The sequence below is a fragment of the Crocuta crocuta genome, unplaced genomic scaffold, assembly GCF_008692635.1.
Source record: "Crocuta crocuta isolate KB4526 unplaced genomic scaffold, BGI_CrCroc_1.0 scaffold273, whole genome shotgun sequence".
NCBI lineage: Eukaryota > Metazoa > Chordata > Mammalia > Carnivora > Hyaenidae > Crocuta > Crocuta crocuta.
This window is the reverse complement of record NW_027529425.1, coordinates 174,988-192,242: the sequence shown is the minus strand read 5'-3', so window position 1 is coordinate 192,242 and position 17,255 is coordinate 174,988. Positions and strand designations below refer to the sequence as shown.

The following is a 17,255-nucleotide window of genomic DNA, read 5'->3' as shown; positions in this document are numbered from 1 at the left end:
CCTTTCTCCCGCAGGTGATGTTCGAAGGAGTGAGGGGCAGCACAGCTTACCTGGACATCGCTTTGGATGCCATCTCCATCCACCGGGGCTCCTGCAACCAGAGTGAGCACCTGCCCCTCCTCCTCTCTCTGCCTCCACCATCTGCCCAGCTTCTGGCTTCCCTCTACCTCCACACTTCACACCTTTGAATCCTGAGCCAGCTACACCTAAAGAGATGTTCTCTACGAACAGAGTTGTGGTCATAACTTTGAGACTGACCAACCAAGTCCGGTCTGCCCTGGGCTGTCCCTATTTTTGCACTCAAAGTCCTGCCTCTCAGGAATGCCTCAGTCCCTGGGCAAAACTGAATGTCTGGCCACTCCAGCTGTTCCCCCAGACCCCAGTTCCTCCTGAATTAGCTCTCTAGGCTGACATGTAGAGATTCACGGGGAGTAAACAAAGGTGAAGGAAAATTCCAGAAGCGGAGTCCAAGTGATTAACACTTACTGAGCACAGGGTCATACTAGTCGCTCTCCACATATGACCTAATGTAAGACAGGCAGGTGCTGTCGTTCCAAGTTACAGATGAGGACCTGAGGTTTAGGCAGATTCAATAACATGTCCCAGGAATAAGGCGCTGAGGAGTGGAACTGTACCTGGCTCCAGAGCCCACCATGGCTCACAGTAGTACACAGACTGGGGCTCAGCATTCTGACCCCAGACTGAGGCATCCTTTTTAGAGCTGCATCCTCCTAGAAAAAGCTAAATCCTCCCTCCCACCCCCGCTTTCTCCCCTCAGTCTGCATGATGCAAACGTGCAGCTTCGACATTCCAAATGATCTCTGCGGCTGGAGCTGGATCCCGACAGCCTCTGGGGCCAAGTGGGTCCAGAAGAAGGGGTCGTCTGGGGTGCCGAACGTGGGGCCTGAGGATGATTTCTCCAGCCCTGGCAGTGAGTAATGACCACACTTCCGTCCTTTGACTTTCTGGGCTTCTAGTGACCTCTGCAGGAGTTTTAAGATGTTTGCTTGACAACCATACAGTAAATGCCTGCGGATGTAACCCCAGCAACTTCAAACCTCGCCTGAGCCCACATTACTCAGCAGAAAGGAAACTCCACACCCTGGCTCCCCCCACTGCCATCCCACAAACTCCACCTGGCAGACTCCACACAGCCTACTCCTCATCTCCCTTCCCTGGCACCATTCATTTATGCACTCTCCATTTATTCATTTATCCATTCATTCAACAAGTACCTACTGAGTGCCTATGGTGTACCAGGTGCTGTCCTAGGCCCTTGAGATACATCAAGTCTTACAAAAGACTAGGAATGGCAGGGGATGAGAGGAAGATGGCTCCTAAAACAATAAAGAAATAAATTATATACTTATAGCCAGACTATTAGAAAAATGAAAGTCAAACAAAATAAGATTAGGAGTGCAGGAATAAGGCCGGGGGTGTGTGAGTTTTAAACAGGGTGTTCAGGGTAGGTCTCATTCAGGTTATCTTTGAGCATAAACTTGAAGCAGGTGAGAGACGACCAACTGAACATATAGGGAGGAAGAACATTCTAAGCTGAGGGGCCAGCCATGCAAAGGTCCTGAGGTGACAGTGAACTAGGGGGTAGGGGAAGTCCTGAGATACAAGAGGCCACCTGGCAAGGATAGAGAAGATGAGCTTAGAACAGTCCTAGGCGGGGCTGATGACTTGAGGTCTTGAAGGCCATTGTCAGAACTATGGCTTTGATTCTCTACGGATGTGGATAGGGAGCCTTTGCAGGATTTGGAGCAGAGGAGTGACTTTATCTGACTTATGTTTAAAAGGATCACCTATTTTCTGTTGTTGTGGTTTGTGTTATTGTTTCTGCATTGAGAATACACTGAAGGGAACTGCCAAAGGCAGATGCAGAGAGGCCATTTAGGAAACTTTTGTAATAAGCCCGGCAATATGCCTCCTCTTCCATTGCATCTATGTCTATCTGTAGCTTCTTTCCCACCATCTCTGTGCTCTTGGCTGGCCTTTTCTTTCCACGGATGACCCCTCCTCCCTTCCCTCTTTCCACTTCCCCCCAGCCCATTCCTTCCTTCCCTGTGCCTCTGCTCCTTTTCTCTTGCCCACAGCAGCTACCTCTCAATGCATCTCCAGCCCTCACAGAGTGCGGACTTCGCCAAGCTCTGCAGGTCAAACCTGAGAACCACGCTCCCTGATTTCTTTCCTAAATTCCCACCTCTTCTTTGTTCTCTGGCCCTTTGCAGTTCTCCATTCTCAATCCTCTCCCTTCATTTTCCTGTGTGGTTTTTTTTCCCCCCTCTTCTCCGTCTCCCCCCAGCACCCAGAAGCCCTTTCTGCTCACTTCAACTGCAGGCTCTCCTTTGGGCTTTCCTGATGCCTGAGGTCAGCCTTCTAGAAAGACCTGGAGAACCGCCCCTCCCCTTCCCTCCAAGGCCCTGGAGAAGAGAGTAGGGCCAGCCCATCTGCGCATTACCCCAGCACCCCAACAGTTCCAGTAAACGTTGGTTGTTATTTCAATTTTCTCTCTCTTTCTTTTTTCAGCTTGCTTCCTTCTATTTTTCCAGCTTCCTTTCTTTTCCTCTCACTTCTTTCCACCAACCAGCTATCCCATTATCGCCCCCCTGGCGTTTTCTTTCACCATTTACCACTTCCCTCCTTCTCCTTCCCTGCTGTCTCCTCTCTTTTCTCTTCCCTCCCCTTCTGCCCTCTTTTCTGCCTTCCCGAAGTCCGCCTTTCCAGACGCGTTGAGGGCGCGCTCACCAGGCAAGACCGCTCGAGAGTGAAGACCGAGCGCGCCTGCGCCGCCTCACTTTTTCTCCGGCTACCAGTTGCGTCACGGAGCGAGGTCTAGGTTGATTGGTTGCTTGAACTGCCGGAGGGGGTGGTATGAGAAGATTTCGGCTTCTAGGCCTCAGAACAGCTCTCTCTCACCAGTTTGTGTGAGTCAGCTATGCCGCCTGGGTCCAGAAAAGGAAGAAGGTATGATCCTGGGGGACCTAAAGCGTCAAAACCCGAAGGACAAGGTTCTGGCGGCTGCTTCTGAGATGATGCTGCGATGCTGCGGCTCTACCCAGTCTTGCGGAGCATTTCTGGAAAGTTCGAAGGCCTCGGACAGATGGAGGCCCACTGCAGCGCTAGCTGATCATAGGCAGCTGTTGGGACTTTCCAGGCCCGGGACCCCTGTGGTCACAGGGCCCTATCCCTCAATTTCAGCTATCTCACCTTACTGGCCTTTTACTTTGTAGGTGGCTTCTGTATGCTCCTGGACCCCAAGAATGGAAAACCGATGCAGAAATCTGCCCTCCTGAGCCCCCTGAGCCAGTCCTCTGGCTGTCTGAGCCTCTCCTTCCACTACGTCCTCCATGGCCAGTCACCTGGTGCAGCCCTCACCATCTATGCTTCCGTCTTGGGTGAGACTGGCAGTCAGGATTTTTACGCTGACCTGAGACTCATCTCCCAGGGTTGGGTTGACAGGAAAATATGGAGCATCCCATGTTTCCAGGGAAATCTAGGATATATGCAAGTAGAATTGGGGCACCAGGAGAGGGCTGACTTCTAGAAAAAGAGATAAAAGTGCCAGGAGAATAAGAGAGAAGGATGTGCTTGCATTTGGGAGAGGGGAATATACTCCTAAGTGTTCCCTTTGCTACTATTCTTTCTGAGCATAGGGGGGTTTTTTTCCTAATTTTTTAAATGTTTACTTATTTTTTTATTTTTAATGTTTTATTTATTTTTGAGAGAGAGAGAGAGAGAGACAGAGTGAACAGGGTAGGGTCGAGAGAGGGAGTCACAGAATCTGAAGACAGGCTCCAGGCTCTGAGCTGTCAGCACAGAGCCTGACGCGTGGCTTGAACCCACGAACCGTGAGATCATGACCTGAGCCGAAGTCAGATGCTTAACCGACTGAGCCATCCAGGCACCCCAAATGTTTACTTATTTTTGAGAGAGAGCATGAGCAGGGGAGGGGCAGAGAGAGAGGAAGACACAGAATCTGAAGCAGGCTCCAGGCTCTGAGCTGTCAGCACAGAGCCTGACGTGGGGTTTGAACTCACAGACTGTGAGATCATGACCTGAGCTGAAGTTAGACACCTAACCCCTGGAGCCCCCTGAATATAGGTTTGAGGTCATTTTTCCATCCCCTTAATAAGTCAGTTCTCTCTTGGACCATCCATTTGCAGGCAGCATCAGGAAACACACTCTTTTCTCAGGACAACCTGGACCCAACTGGCAGCCTGTTTCTGTCAATTACACAGCCCAGGGACAAATTCAGGTACAGAGAAGCAAGAGGTCAGGGACCCCTTGCACGTGGTAGGCACCTTTGATATTGAAATGGATTGAGGGTCTGGGCACTGGGAGAAGGATGCCTGGGTTCCTAAATAGAGTAAAATTAAATGCGTGGGGTGGGGGTTGAACATTTGGGCTCTTTGTTCACTCGCAGTCTCCTTTCTCTCTCTTTCTTCAGTTCACTGTGGTGGGTGTGTTTGGAGAGTCCCCAGAGCCAGCTGTGGCAGTGGATGCGATCAGCATTGCTCCCTGTGGGGGTGAGAGCANCAGCAGGGCTTGGGGGGGGGGGGGGACAGGATTGGGGAGGAATAGAGAGCATGGCCCAAATTTCTCATATCACCCATTTTGATCCCCTAGAGAGCTTTCCTCAGTGTGACTTTGAAGATGATGCCCATCCCTTCTGTGAATGGGCCCAGGCATCAGGGGATGGTGGACACTGGACCCGGGGAAGAAAAAATATGCACATCCAGGGTACAGGTGCTTTTGGAGGTTCCAATGGAGGTGAGGAGATTGAGGATCCCCCCCCCCCAAACAATGAATTACTGAACCCTCTCCCAGCTGGGGAGTTGGTTGGTATGATTGAAGGAAAAAGATATTGTAGGTATAGGTGACAACGATCAGCCATCAGGTGTTTATTGGGAGGCTGCCATGGGGCCCAAGCTGGGGAGATGCCACAAATCCGAGTGGATTGAAGATTCTCCTGGCTGTGGGGGTCACTGAAGCCCCCAGAAAATCTAGTCATCTCACTTCACTGAGCCTGAGCCTTCAAAATCCATAACCTCATTTTCAGTCATGACATTTACTGGTGCAGCCAGCAAAGGAATCTGGGTTGTTTGTTTGGTGTTCCCTTTCTTTCTGATCCTGCGTTTTTCAGCTAGAAGTCCTAAACAAGGAGAAAAAAAAACCCTGCTTATAACGTGGAGAGTTTGGGTGTTTGTGTCAAAACCTCATTTGAGGGGCGCCTGGGTGGCTTAGTCGGTTAAGCGTCCGACTTTCGCTTAGGTCATGATCTCGCGGTTCGTGGGTTCGAGCCCCGCGTCGGGCTCTGCGCTGACTGCCAGCTCAGAGCCTGGAGCCTGTTTCAGTCTGTGACTCCCTCTCTCTCTGACCCTCCCCTGCTCACGCTGTCTCTCTCTCTCTCTCTCACCTAGAAATAAATAAAAATATTTAAAACTAAACAAAACAAAACAAAACAAAACCTCATTTGAAAGGCAAGGTGTTGCTAAAGAAAACAACACAAGAGTGTCCTCCGGAGGTTTGTCATCTTGCCCTTCTTTTGATTCCTTTCTTTTGCCCAGAAGGTCGCTATATCTATGTGGAGGCTGACAACTTCTCTGAGCCAGGCCAGTCTTTCAGACTGGTGAGCCGGCCCTTCTGTGCCCCGGGTGCGATCTGTGTGGACTTTACCTACCACATGTATGGCCTGGGAGAGGGCACTAAACTCAACCTCCTGCTGGAGAGTCCTGCGGGCAGTTTCCCAACTTCTCTCTGGCACCGCGTTGGGTCTCAGAGCCCCAACTGGCTGAACACCTCTGTCACCATCCTTTCGGGGCATCAACAGCCCATGCAGGTGAGAGACAGAGAGCGGGCCCTGTGTGGGGCCTAGTGAAGGGGACATAATACCCAGGGACAACCAGGGCTGAGGAGATGGGAAAGGGAACAGAGGTGAACTCGGTGTCCCCAAGAGGGATACCTGGATCCTGAAAAGGAGCAGGGGTAGAGTTGGATTGTTGAGCCTAGAACAAGGTGACCTTTTGGCAGAGGACAGGCTGTCTGGGAGAATCTTTGAGCTGACATGGATTCAGCTGGATTTCTCTCTTCTCTCTCTCCTTCTCTGACCCTTCAGCTGATATTTGAGGCCATCAGAGGGACCAACTCTGCCTTTGTTGTTGCCGTGGGTTTTATCTTGATTAATCACGGGACTTGTCGAGGTAAGACAAAACTCAAGGGCCCGGAAAGGGGGCTGTGCTCTGGGACGACTATCTCTCGGAAGGCTGAAAATCAAGTTCTCTCCTGTGCGCATTTTCACACTGCTTTGTGTTCTACGTTCTGCCCCCCTCTGCCTTCCCGGTGGCATCAGGATGCTTGCTTGTGTGCATGTGACTTTGATGCAGTGAATTTCTGTGGTTGGATCCAGGATTCCTTACCTAGTGGATGGCAATCCTGAAGGGAGAACAGACATCCTATTCGTGTTGTGTCGTTTGTATTTGCCACGACGTCTGACATACGTTAGGAACAGTGTTTGTTGAGAGCTTGTTAAGTGAGTGAAGGTTGGGGTTGGAAGTAGAAAGTGTGAATAAGTTACCCTTTGAGGCCACCCACTCCAATTGGAAGTGAGTAAAGAGGGTGGTGGTCTGATTTTGACTAAACTCCAGGGTTTGTTTGTTTGTTCTTTGCAGGAACTGTGCCAACGGCGCCTCCTTCCAAATCTCCAATTTCCTCCTCTGGCCCTTCTGAAACCCTTGTCTCCACAGAAAAACCTAGGACTCCCACAGAAAAAGCTACAGCTCCCAAAGAAAAACCTATGGCCGCTACAGAAAAACCCGCTGGCCCCCATGAAATATCCACTGTTCCCACAGAAAAACCCATGGCCCTCTCTAAAGAATCTATTTCCTCACCCATAAAAACTATGGCCTCCACAGAAAAACCCACTGTCCCCAATGAAATATCCACTGTCCCCACAGAAAAACCCATGGTCCCCACAGAAAAACCTATGACCCCCCAGATAAAACACATGACTGTCACAGAAAAACCCACTGCCCCCAGTGAAATATCCACTGTCCCCGCAGAAAAACCTATGACCTCCCAAATAAAATCTATGGCCCTCACAGAAAAACCCACTGTCCCCAGTGAAATATCCACTGTCCCCACAGAAAAACCCATGGCCCCCACAGAAAAAGCTATGACCCCTCAAATAAAACCTATGGCTCTCACAGAAAAACCCACTGTCCTCACAGAAAAACCCATGGCCCTGACAGAAAAGTCCACAGTCCCTACAGAAAAGCCCACTGTTCCCATTGAAGACCTCACCATTCCTACTGAAAAGTCCACCATCCCCATAGAAAAAACCACAGTCGCAACAGAAAAGCCCACTATTCCCACTGAAAAACTCACTGTTCTCACTAAAGAGATCATCGTTCCTGCTGAAAGGCCTACCATCTCCACAGAAAAACCGACTGTCCCCACTGAAAAGACCGCCATCTCCACAGAAAAACCCACTGTCCTCACTATAAAGACCACCATCCCCACAGAAAAACCCACCATCCCCACGGAAAAGACCACCATCCCCACAGAAAAACCCACCATCCCCACTGAAAAGACCACCATTCCTACTGAAAGGCCTACCATCCCCACAGAAAAACCGACTGTCCCCACTATAAAGACCACCATCCCCACAGAAAAACCCACCATCCCCACTGAAAAGACCACCATTCCTACTGAAAGGCCTACCATCCCCACAGAAAAACCCACTGCCCCCACTGAAAAGACCACCATCCCCACAGAAAAACCCACTGTCCCCACTGAAAAGCCCACCATCCCCATAGAAAAACCCACAGTCCCAACAGAAAAGCCCACTATTCCCACTGAAAAACTCACTGTCCCCACTAAAGATATCATCGTTCCTGCTGAAAGACCTACCATCTCCACAGAAAAACCCACTGTCCCCACTGAAAAGACCACCATCCCCACAGAAAAACCCACTGTCCCCACTGAAAAGACTGCCATCCCTACTGAAAGGCCTACCATCCACACAGAAAAACCTGTTATCCCCACTGGAAGGCCCACCATCCCCACAGAAAAACCCACCACCCCTACTGAAAAGACCATCATCCCCATAGGAAAACCTACTGTCCCTACTGAAAAGATTACCATCTCTACTGAAAGGCCTACCATCCCCACAGAAAAACCGACTGTCCCCACTATAAAGACCACCACCCCCACAGAAAAACCCACCACCCCTACTGAAAAGACCACCATTCCTACTGAAAGGCCTACCATCCCCACGGAAAAACTCACTGTCCCCTCTGAAGAGACCATTGTCCTTGCTGAAAGGCCTACCATCCCCACAGAAAAACCCACCACCCCTACTGAAAAGACCACCATCCCCACTGAAAAGACCACCATCCCTACCAAAAGGCCTACCATCCCCACAGAAAAACTCACTGTCCCCTCTGAAGAGACCATTGTCCTTACTGAAAGGCCTACCATCCACATAGAAAAACCCGTTATCCCCACTGGAAGGCCCACCATCCCCACAGAAAAACCCACCACCCCTACTGAAAATATCACCACCCCCACAGAAAAACCCACTGTCTCCACTGAAAGGCCCACCATCCCCACAGAAAAATCTGCCCTTCCCACAGAAAAACCCACCATCCCCACTGAAAGGCCCACCATCCTCACAGAGAAACCCACCACCCCTACTGAAAAGACCACCATCCCTATAGGAAAACCTACTGTCCCTACTGAAAAGATTACTGTCCCTACCAAAAGGCCTACCATCCCCACAGAAAAACCCACCTTCCCCACTGAAAAGATCACTGTCCCTACAGAAAAACTCACTGTCTCTACTGAAAGACCTACCGTCCCCACAGAAAAACCCACCAATCCCACAGAAAAACCTACCACCCCTATTGAAAAGACCACCATTCCCACAGAAAAACCCACCGTCCCCACTGAAAAGACCATCGTCTCCACTGAAAAACCCACTGTCCCCACTAAAAAGCCTACCATCTCCACAGAAAATCCTACCACCCCTGCTGAAAAGACCACCATCCCCACAGAAAAACCCACCATCCCCACAAAAATATCTACTCTTACCACTGAATGGCACACAGTTCCTATAATACCCCAGCCCAGCCCAACACTTGTACCTACTGAGCCAAAAGTCTTGGTGATGTCTCCTACTGCTCCAGGTACCTCCATGACCACTACAACCCCTGGATACACTCCAGGTAAGTGACAGAGCATCGAACCAATAGCAGAAAGTAAGAGACTGTAAGTAGGAGAGAGAATTAGGTAAATGGATACTTCTAATAGAAAACTGCAGTCTTAGAGGAGAGTTGAATGTGACATGATAACTTTTGAAAAAATGAAGACCACCCCGACCAAGAGGGAAGCAGGGCATGGGTGGGGTGGAGGTTGTTAGGAGCCGAGTCCTAGACTGACAGCATCTTTTTTTTTTTTTTTTTAAGATTCTTTTTTTAAGTATTCTCTACACCTGATCTGGAGCTCTAACTCACCACCCCGAGATCAAGAGTCGCATGCTCCACTGACTGAGCCAGTTGCACGCCACATGCCTTCCTTTTTATAGAGAAATTATTCATATACCATAAGATGCATCCTTTTAAAGTTTGCAATTCAGTGGTTTTCATATATTCACAAGGTTGTGCACCAAAAAGAAACCCCGTACCCCTTAGCAGTCACTCCACATTCTCCCCAAACCCTCAGCATGCCCACACCCTGGCAACCACTAATCGACTTCCTGTCTATGGATTTGCCTCTTCTGGACACTGCACGCATGGCGAATGATGTACTATGTGGTCTTTTGTGACTGGCTTCTTCCCCTCCACATCATGTTTTCAAGGTTATTCCGTGTTGTAGAAACTCAAGTTCATCCATATGTGGGATCTTCACTCTTCTTTATGCTTAAATGATATGGACCTACTTCATAGAGAACCTGAGGATATAGGAGGGACAGGAAGTCTTCCTGAAAAAAGCAGTAGAGTGAAGGCTTGACGCAAGCTGTTTTCCTCTTAGTGTGGTGTCCCCCAAATGCCCACTATGAGCACTGCGCCTGCCCAGCATCCTGTGAGAGACCCACGCCCAACTGTGGGCTCCCCTGCAAACCCGGCTGTGTCTGCAATTCTGGCTTTTTGTTTCATGGATCCCAGTGCATCAGTGCCTCGTCCTGCAATTGCTTCTACAACAACAATTACTATGAGGTAAGGCCCCTGAGGGAGATTGTGAGTGCAACGCTTGGGTTCTGGCTCCATCTACCTGCTCCTGAGGCGAGATGACCTGTGAATCCATGGGATGGTCCCAATGGGCCATCAAGCAGAGGTTACGCAGTGGTGAAGCCATTCATCCTGAATGTGGCTTTAGATGGTCATCTCTGTTCCTGCAATAAATATGCGCTGAATACCCACTTTGGCTCAGCTAGGCTAGGCTGTGCAGAAGATTCCATCATCCCGCGGACCTGTGCATGAGACCCTAGGCCAACCCGGTGGTCCAAGGCCCTCATCTCTGTCTTGAGGAAAGCTGGGGGGCGGGGGGGCGGGGCTGCAGGGACAGAACACAGCATTCCAGAATCTTCTTCCAAAAGAACTTTGGAAACCCTATCAAAACAGACGAGTTGCTGTTCTTGTCTCCCCGTAATTGGTGGCCCCCCTGGAAAGATTGAATGTGAGCACAGGTTCTGAGCCAGTGCTGTCCAAAAGAATTAGCATGCAAGCCTCACGCATTATTTTACACTTCCTAATAGCCACTTTTTTAAAAAGTAAAAGGAAACAGATTATATTAATTCCATAATTAATATAATTATTATATATTATACATAATATAACATATATTATATATTATTATACCATTAATATCATAATAAGGTGCTCAATTTCAAATATTCTCATTGCAACATGTAATTAATAGTTATTAATCAGATCACTTATATTCCTTTTTTTTCATACTAATTCTTCCAGATCCAGCGTGTATCTTATACTTAGGACATATCTCAATTTGGGCCAGCCACATTTCAAGAGCCCAATGGCCATACGTGTCTGGTGGCTGCTGTATTGGACAGAGCCACCCAAGAGTCAAGCTGATAGGAGCTTTAAATCTGGGTTCCAGCAGGGGCCCCTGGGTGGCTCAGTCAGTTAAGCATCCAACTTCAGCTCAGGTCATGATCTCACAGTTTGTGGGTTCAAGGCCGCGTTGGGCTCTGTGCTAACATCTCAGAGCCTGGAGCCTGCTTTGGATTCTGTGTCTCCCTCTCTCTCTGCCCCTCTCCTGCTCATACTCTGTCTCTGTCTCTCTCAAAAATAAATAAACATTAAGAAATTTTTAAGAAAAATTTGGGCTTCGGGGGCGCCTTGGTGGCTCAGTTGATTAAGCATCCAACTTTGGCTCAGGTCATGATCTCACGGTTCGTGGATTTGAGCCCCGCGTCGGGCTCTGTGCTGACAGCTAGCTCAGAGCCTGGAGCCTGTTTCAGATTCTGTGTCTCCCTCTCTCTCTGACCCTCCCCTGCTCACGGTGTCTCTCTCTCTCAGAAATAAATAAAAAACATTAAAAAAAGAAAAAAAGAAAAATCTGGGCTCCAGTATTCACTTGCTGGGTGACCTTGGACAAGTTTCTTTACCTCTTCAGATCTGTTTCTGTGTCTACGAAATGTGTACATAATAATTTCTACCGTGACGCCTGGGTGGCTCGGTCGGTTAAGTGTCTGACTTTGGCTCAGGTCATGATTTCACAGTTTGTGGGTTTAAGCCCCGCGTCGGGCTCTGTGCTAACAACTCAGAGCCCGGAGCCTGCTTTGGGTTCTGTGTCTCTCTCTCTCTGCTCCTCCCCTGCTCAGGCTCAGTCTCTCTCTCTCAAAAATGAATAAACATTAAAAATTTTTTTTTTAATTTCTACCTACCTCATAAGGCTGTTGTGAAGCTGAAATTAGATCTGAACACAGGCCAAGTACTTAATAAATGTTACTGTTATTAGCTAATTATGATAAATATCATACACAACCTATTATAGTGCGTTAAGCTAGGGGCATCTGGCTGGTTCAGCTGGTAGCTTGTGTGACTCTTGATCCCAGGGTCGTGAGTTCAAGCCCATGTTGGGCATGGAACCTACTTTAAAAAAAAAGTGCATTAAGCTATTCACTTGTGTCAGTGGCTCATCTCAGCTCCAGGTGTTCTTCCCCATGGGTCGTCTGAGTTCCTATTTGTCTCTGAAGAACACTTTCTCCCTCTCCTCCCTTTAACCAGTCTCCTGAGTGTCCCTGTGTCAGTGTTAGGATTAGTTTCAGCCTCAGAAAGATCTATCACAACCACTAGCATTAAGCATCTCTTGCCTGCCCTGGGAGACATGTATGCATTTCTTATATATTCATTTGTCCATTCAGGGACTTTCTTGAGTCCTTGTTCTCCTAATGGTCTTAGATTCTGGGGAACACATAGGATCTTGGTTCACTCTGATACAGCATGTGTTTCTTTTTCTTTATTGTTTGTGGATTTTGCGGGGGGGCAGAGAGAGAAAGAGAGAGAATCTCAAGCAGGCTCCCCACTGTCAACAAAGAGTGCAGTGTGGGACTCGAACTCACAAGCTGTAAGATCATGACCTGAGCATAAATCAGGAGTCAGAGGCTTAACCCACTGAGCCCCCCAGGCACCCCCAACAGCAAAGGTTTCTTGAATGAGAGCTCCTGCCAAGCACTGTGCTATGTGTTGAGGCTCTGATAGTGAATAAAGAGCCATGGTCCCTCCCAGAGTGCTTGCAATCAAACAATCACAGAAATTAATGTGAAAGTACAGTTGTGCTAAGTCCGGGAAGGAAAGGTACCTAGAGCTGTGAGGATGACCTAGTCAGGGGGTCTGAGAAGTCTTTCTGAGAAAGTAGTGACCCTTGAGCTGAACTCTGCTGGTTGCATACAAATGATTTAGAAAGGAGGGAGAAGAGCATTCCAGGATGAGGGCAGCATGTGCAAATGTCCTGTGGTGAGCAGGAATATCTGGTAGGGCGGTGGGAAGAGGAAGAGTATGAGCCAGGTTAGATCTGCAGGTGTGGTAGTGGAGGGGGAAGGGCCCCAAGAGCTATAGCATCATGACTGGATCCCCTGTTCCCAGCCTGGAGCAGAGTGGTTCAGCTCCAACTGCACAGAACGTTGCCGCTGCAGGCCTGGCAGTCGGATGGAGTGCCAGATCTCTCAGTGTGGGACACACACAGTGTGCCAGCTGAAGAACGGCCAGTACGGATGCCAGCCCTATGGTGAGCCCCTCCCTGCACACGACCCCCACCAGCCAGCCGGTCAGAGTGGGTATGACACCAGGGTCTCTTGACCAGAAGAGCTGGGGCACACCACTGGGTGGGTGAGGTGCTGTGTGGTCCAGCCTGCTTCGTGGAGCAGTGGCAGCAGCCCACTGTATGTGTCCTCCCTACCTCCTTCCCGGCAGGCACTGCCACCTGTGCCATCTACGGAGACCCGCACTATCTCACCTTTGATGGAAGATACTTCAGCTTCATGGGCAGATGCACCTACATCTTGGCCCAACCCTGTGGCAACTCAACAGGTAGGGAGGGCCCTGGAGATGCCTGGGTCAGGGGTCTAAGTTCTAAACAGCTGGGAGCACAGTGGGCGGCAGGAAAGGGCTGGGGAGCAGATGGGAGGAGCAAGATGGGAACAAGGCCTTCAGTGACGTAAGGGTTGACATGACCATCCCAGAACTAGGACTTTCTCAGGACCAGAATGCCCTTTAAGACACTTCTCTTTATCAGTGGTCTCCCTGGCCAGCTTTTACTGAGGGCCCGCCAGGAATAATGGCAATAAAGGGACGAGAGAACGATTACGATGCCCTGGTCCACCGAGGGGGCACAGAGTCTCAGCTCGGTACAGGCTATTCTGGAAAAGGCAGGCAGTCCTGCCCCACTCACATCTGGGTCCCGCCTTCCGTCTCTGAGTAGAGCAAGTGTCTTCTTGGTCCTGGGTGCTCTCCACCCCTCTCCCCCCACCCAGAACCATTCTTCAGGGTGGCAGCGAAGAATGAGGACCGAGGACAAGAAGGCATATCCTGCCTGAGCAAAGTCTATGTGACCTTGCCCGAGGTCACCGTCACCCTGCTCAGGGACAGGCGCACGCTGGTGAGTCTGGTCTTCTGTTCGGTCCCGCCAGTGCCTCCAGGCCTTGGCCTGGCCGTGGCTGGTCCTGTGGGCCGCGGCCGGTCCTGTGGGCTGCGGTGTCCTAGCCAGCTCCTGCGGTCTCCAACCCTCTCAGGGACGGGTTCCAGAGCATTCTGTGTGTTACCGAGGATTGCTGTGGATGGTGCTGTGCCTTCCAGTGTGGATGTGGGAATCTGCCGGGATGGGGGTGGGGATTCTCCTTGACTTTCCACCTGTCTCTGTCTCCTCCCTTACTCTGCCTTCCAGGTTGGGGGTAAGCAAGTCACCCTCCCAGCGGTACCTTCTAAAGGAATCTTCCTGGCTTCAAGTGGGCGATTTGTGGAGTTGCAGACAGCGTTTGGTTTGCGGGTGAGATGGGATGGCGACCAGCAGCTGTATGTGAGTGTGCCCAGGTGAGGGGTGCCCCGCGAATGTAAGGGGAGGGGCAGAGCAGGGAGACGCCCCTCATGCTGGGCAGAATGATAATAGCAGGATATACACACAATGGTTGGGAATTTGCTAGAAGGAGTTGCTAATACGTCTTGGAAGCTTCCTGAACAGTGGTCACTTGACCCCAGTCTTCAAGAAAGGGTGGCTCCCCAGACAGACAAACAAGGGAAAGAATGTCTTTGTAGATAGTGAACAGCAAATGCATGGAAAACCGGGAATGTGGGAGTGTGGGAATGTCGTAGTGGTGTGGTTTGAAGTGTTGGGGTTCGGGAGATGAAGGCCAAAAAGAATTCTTTTTTTTTTTTTAATGTTTATTTTTGAGAGAGAGAGAGAGAGAGAGAGAGAGTGCGCAGGGGAGGGGCAGAGAGAGGGAGGGAGACACAGAATGTGAAACAGGCTTCAGGTTCTGAGCTGTCAGCACAGAGCCCGTCGTGGAGCTCGAACTCATGAACTGTGAGATCATGGCCTGAACAAAGTGGGATGCTTAACCAGCTGAGCCACCCAGGTGTCCCCAAAAAGAATTCTTGAGACGTCTTTGGTGCAAAAAAGGTGGTTTTATTAATTTTTTTGTTTTTTAAAGTTTATTTATTTTGAAAGAGAGAGAGAGATTGAGAGAATCCCAAGCAGGCTCTGCATTTCAGCAGCGTGAAGCCTGACAAGGGGCTCGAACTCACGAATGGTGAGACCACGACCTGAGCAGAAATCAAGAGTCGGACGTTTAGCTGATGGAGCCACCCAGGCACTCTCAAAAAGTGGTTTTATTAAAGCACAGGGACAGGACCCATGGGCAGAAGGAGCTGCACTGGGATTATGAGGGCTGCCTGATTACGAACTTGGGAGTTGGGGGAAGTAAAGATGAGGGGAAGCTTCCAAAGAAGACTCACAGGATCCTGGAGGCCTAGCTATTGCCAAGCTAATGTTGTCTTTCCTTCCAGCAAAGCATTGACATTAAGACAGATGGGAGCTCCTGGAGGAGCATCCTACCCTGCCTGTCTCAAGTGTTTGTTGGGGAGCCTGGGTGGCTCAGTTGGTTAAGTGTCTGACTTCAGCTCGGGTCTTGATCTCAGTGTTCATGGGTTCAAGCCCCGCTTCAGGCTCTCTGCTATAAGCACAGAGGCTGCTTCAGATCTTCTGTCCCCCTATCTCTCTGCCCCTCCACCCTTCTCTCAAAAGTAAGTAAACATTAAAAAAAAGGTATTTGTCAAAGGACTGCAGGTTATAAGGAAATGTAGTTTTATCTACATCTTTCTGCCTTTGTTTCCCACATTTGTAGGGCTAGTGAGGGGGGCATGAGCAGAGCAGTAGGATGCCTCGGGGGTGGGGGTTTGTGAGGTCCCCATGCACCGGGCGCCTGGCATGGACCCTTGTTCGCAGTGTGCACCCGTCAATCCTCTGATGCAACCTGTCCGAGGCCCCAGCTCTGCCCTTCTCTGTGTGGTCCCTCCGGGGCCTGGAGCCCCTTCTCTCCATTAATGCCTCCTCTTCTCCCCCTGCCCCCAGCACCTACTCTAGCAAACTCTGTGGCTTTTGTGGCAACTATGACGGTGACGGTAGCAATGACAACCAGAAGCCGGACGGCAGCCCAGCGCAGGACGAGGAGGAGCTGGGCAACAGCTGGCAGACGGTGGAGGACGAGGACAAGGAGTGAGGACGTGGCCACCCCCCCACCTCTGCCCCCCTGCTCCTCTACCCTTCTGAGAACCATGCACCCTGACCGCCATCACCCCCTTTCTTCTTTCTCCTCTCCCCCGTGCACCCCTCCCCCATGTCTGTCATTCTTCTCCCTGCTCCCGTTCTGGCCAAGTTCACTAACCCCTCACCACCACACTTGCCCTGCCCCCCATTCGGTCCGTCGTCCCCAGGGGATGCTGAGCAGCCTCTGTTCCAGTTTGCTTGGCTCCAGGTTTCCCCACCTCCTCTCTGGCTTGGGGTTCAGCCTCTGTCCGCTAGGGGCCGCCGAGAGCCGCGAGACCGCTGGGGTAGGGGCCTGGCTGGAGGCGAGGTTTTAGGGCATGTTGCAGGTGGGTCTCTTCCAGGTGCCAGAAGAACCCGGCAATTCCGCCCTCGTGCAAGTCAGGCTTGCAGAACAGTCTGTCGGGACTTCAGTTCTGTGGACGGCTCTTGGACACCCGCGGAGCCTTTGAGTATGAAGGGAGCCAGCTGGGGCCGCGGGAGAGGGGGCCACCAGGCACCTGATCACTCCTTTGACCCAGCCTCTCTCCTCAGGGCGTGTCTGCCTCACCTCAAGGCCATCTCATTCTTCAAGAGCTGCATGTTTGACATGTGTAAATTCCAGGGGCTGCAGCCAGTGCTGTGTGCCCATATGGCAACCCTGACTGAGATCTGCCAGGATGCCGGCTACACGGTGAAGCCCTGGAGGGAATCCCAGTTCTGCCGTGAGTTGTGGCGAGCAGCAGGGCCCCCTTCCTTCACCCACGGATGCGAGCTGAGGGTGGGCATCTGCGTTTTGGCACAAGTGTGGGGGACCCCTGGCTGAACCCCTTCAATTCCACATGTGCCCAGGAGAATCTGGCACAGGCAGAAATAGCCATGGAGAAAAATCACGGCCCCTTGCAAACTCAGAAAGCCCTCCAGCCGCCTGAGGTTGTGCGGGGCAACGCGTGCAGGCACGTGTGTGTGGCCCAGGTGTCCTCCAAAACACA

The 17,255-nt window shown here is 50.7% G+C and overlaps 1 protein-coding gene across 1 annotated transcript in view; it reads left to right on the top strand.

Moving 5' to 3' along the window:
• The window catches only part of ZAN (zonadhesin), a 39,117-nt gene that overhangs the window by 2,580 nt on the left and 19,282 nt on the right, over nt 1-17,255 (top strand). The window contains 21 exon segments of the mRNA XM_077758818.1: nt 15-102; nt 779-931; nt 3,237-3,401; nt 4,170-4,261; nt 4,454-4,532; nt 4,633-4,776; nt 5,577-5,845; nt 6,122-6,206; nt 6,537-6,539; nt 6,675-6,739; nt 7,406-8,412; nt 8,665-9,251; nt 10,039-10,220; nt 13,113-13,254; nt 13,291-13,293; nt 13,440-13,556; nt 14,000-14,124; nt 14,410-14,555; nt 16,093-16,236; nt 16,629-16,736; nt 16,819-16,988. Of these exon segments, the coding sequence (XP_077614944.1) occupies nt 15-102; nt 779-931; nt 3,237-3,401; nt 4,170-4,261; nt 4,454-4,532; nt 4,633-4,776; nt 5,577-5,845; nt 6,122-6,206; nt 6,537-6,539; nt 6,675-6,739; nt 7,406-8,412; nt 8,665-9,251; nt 10,039-10,220; nt 13,113-13,254; nt 13,291-13,293; nt 13,440-13,556; nt 14,000-14,124; nt 14,410-14,555; nt 16,093-16,236; nt 16,629-16,736; nt 16,819-16,988 (3,874 nt within the window).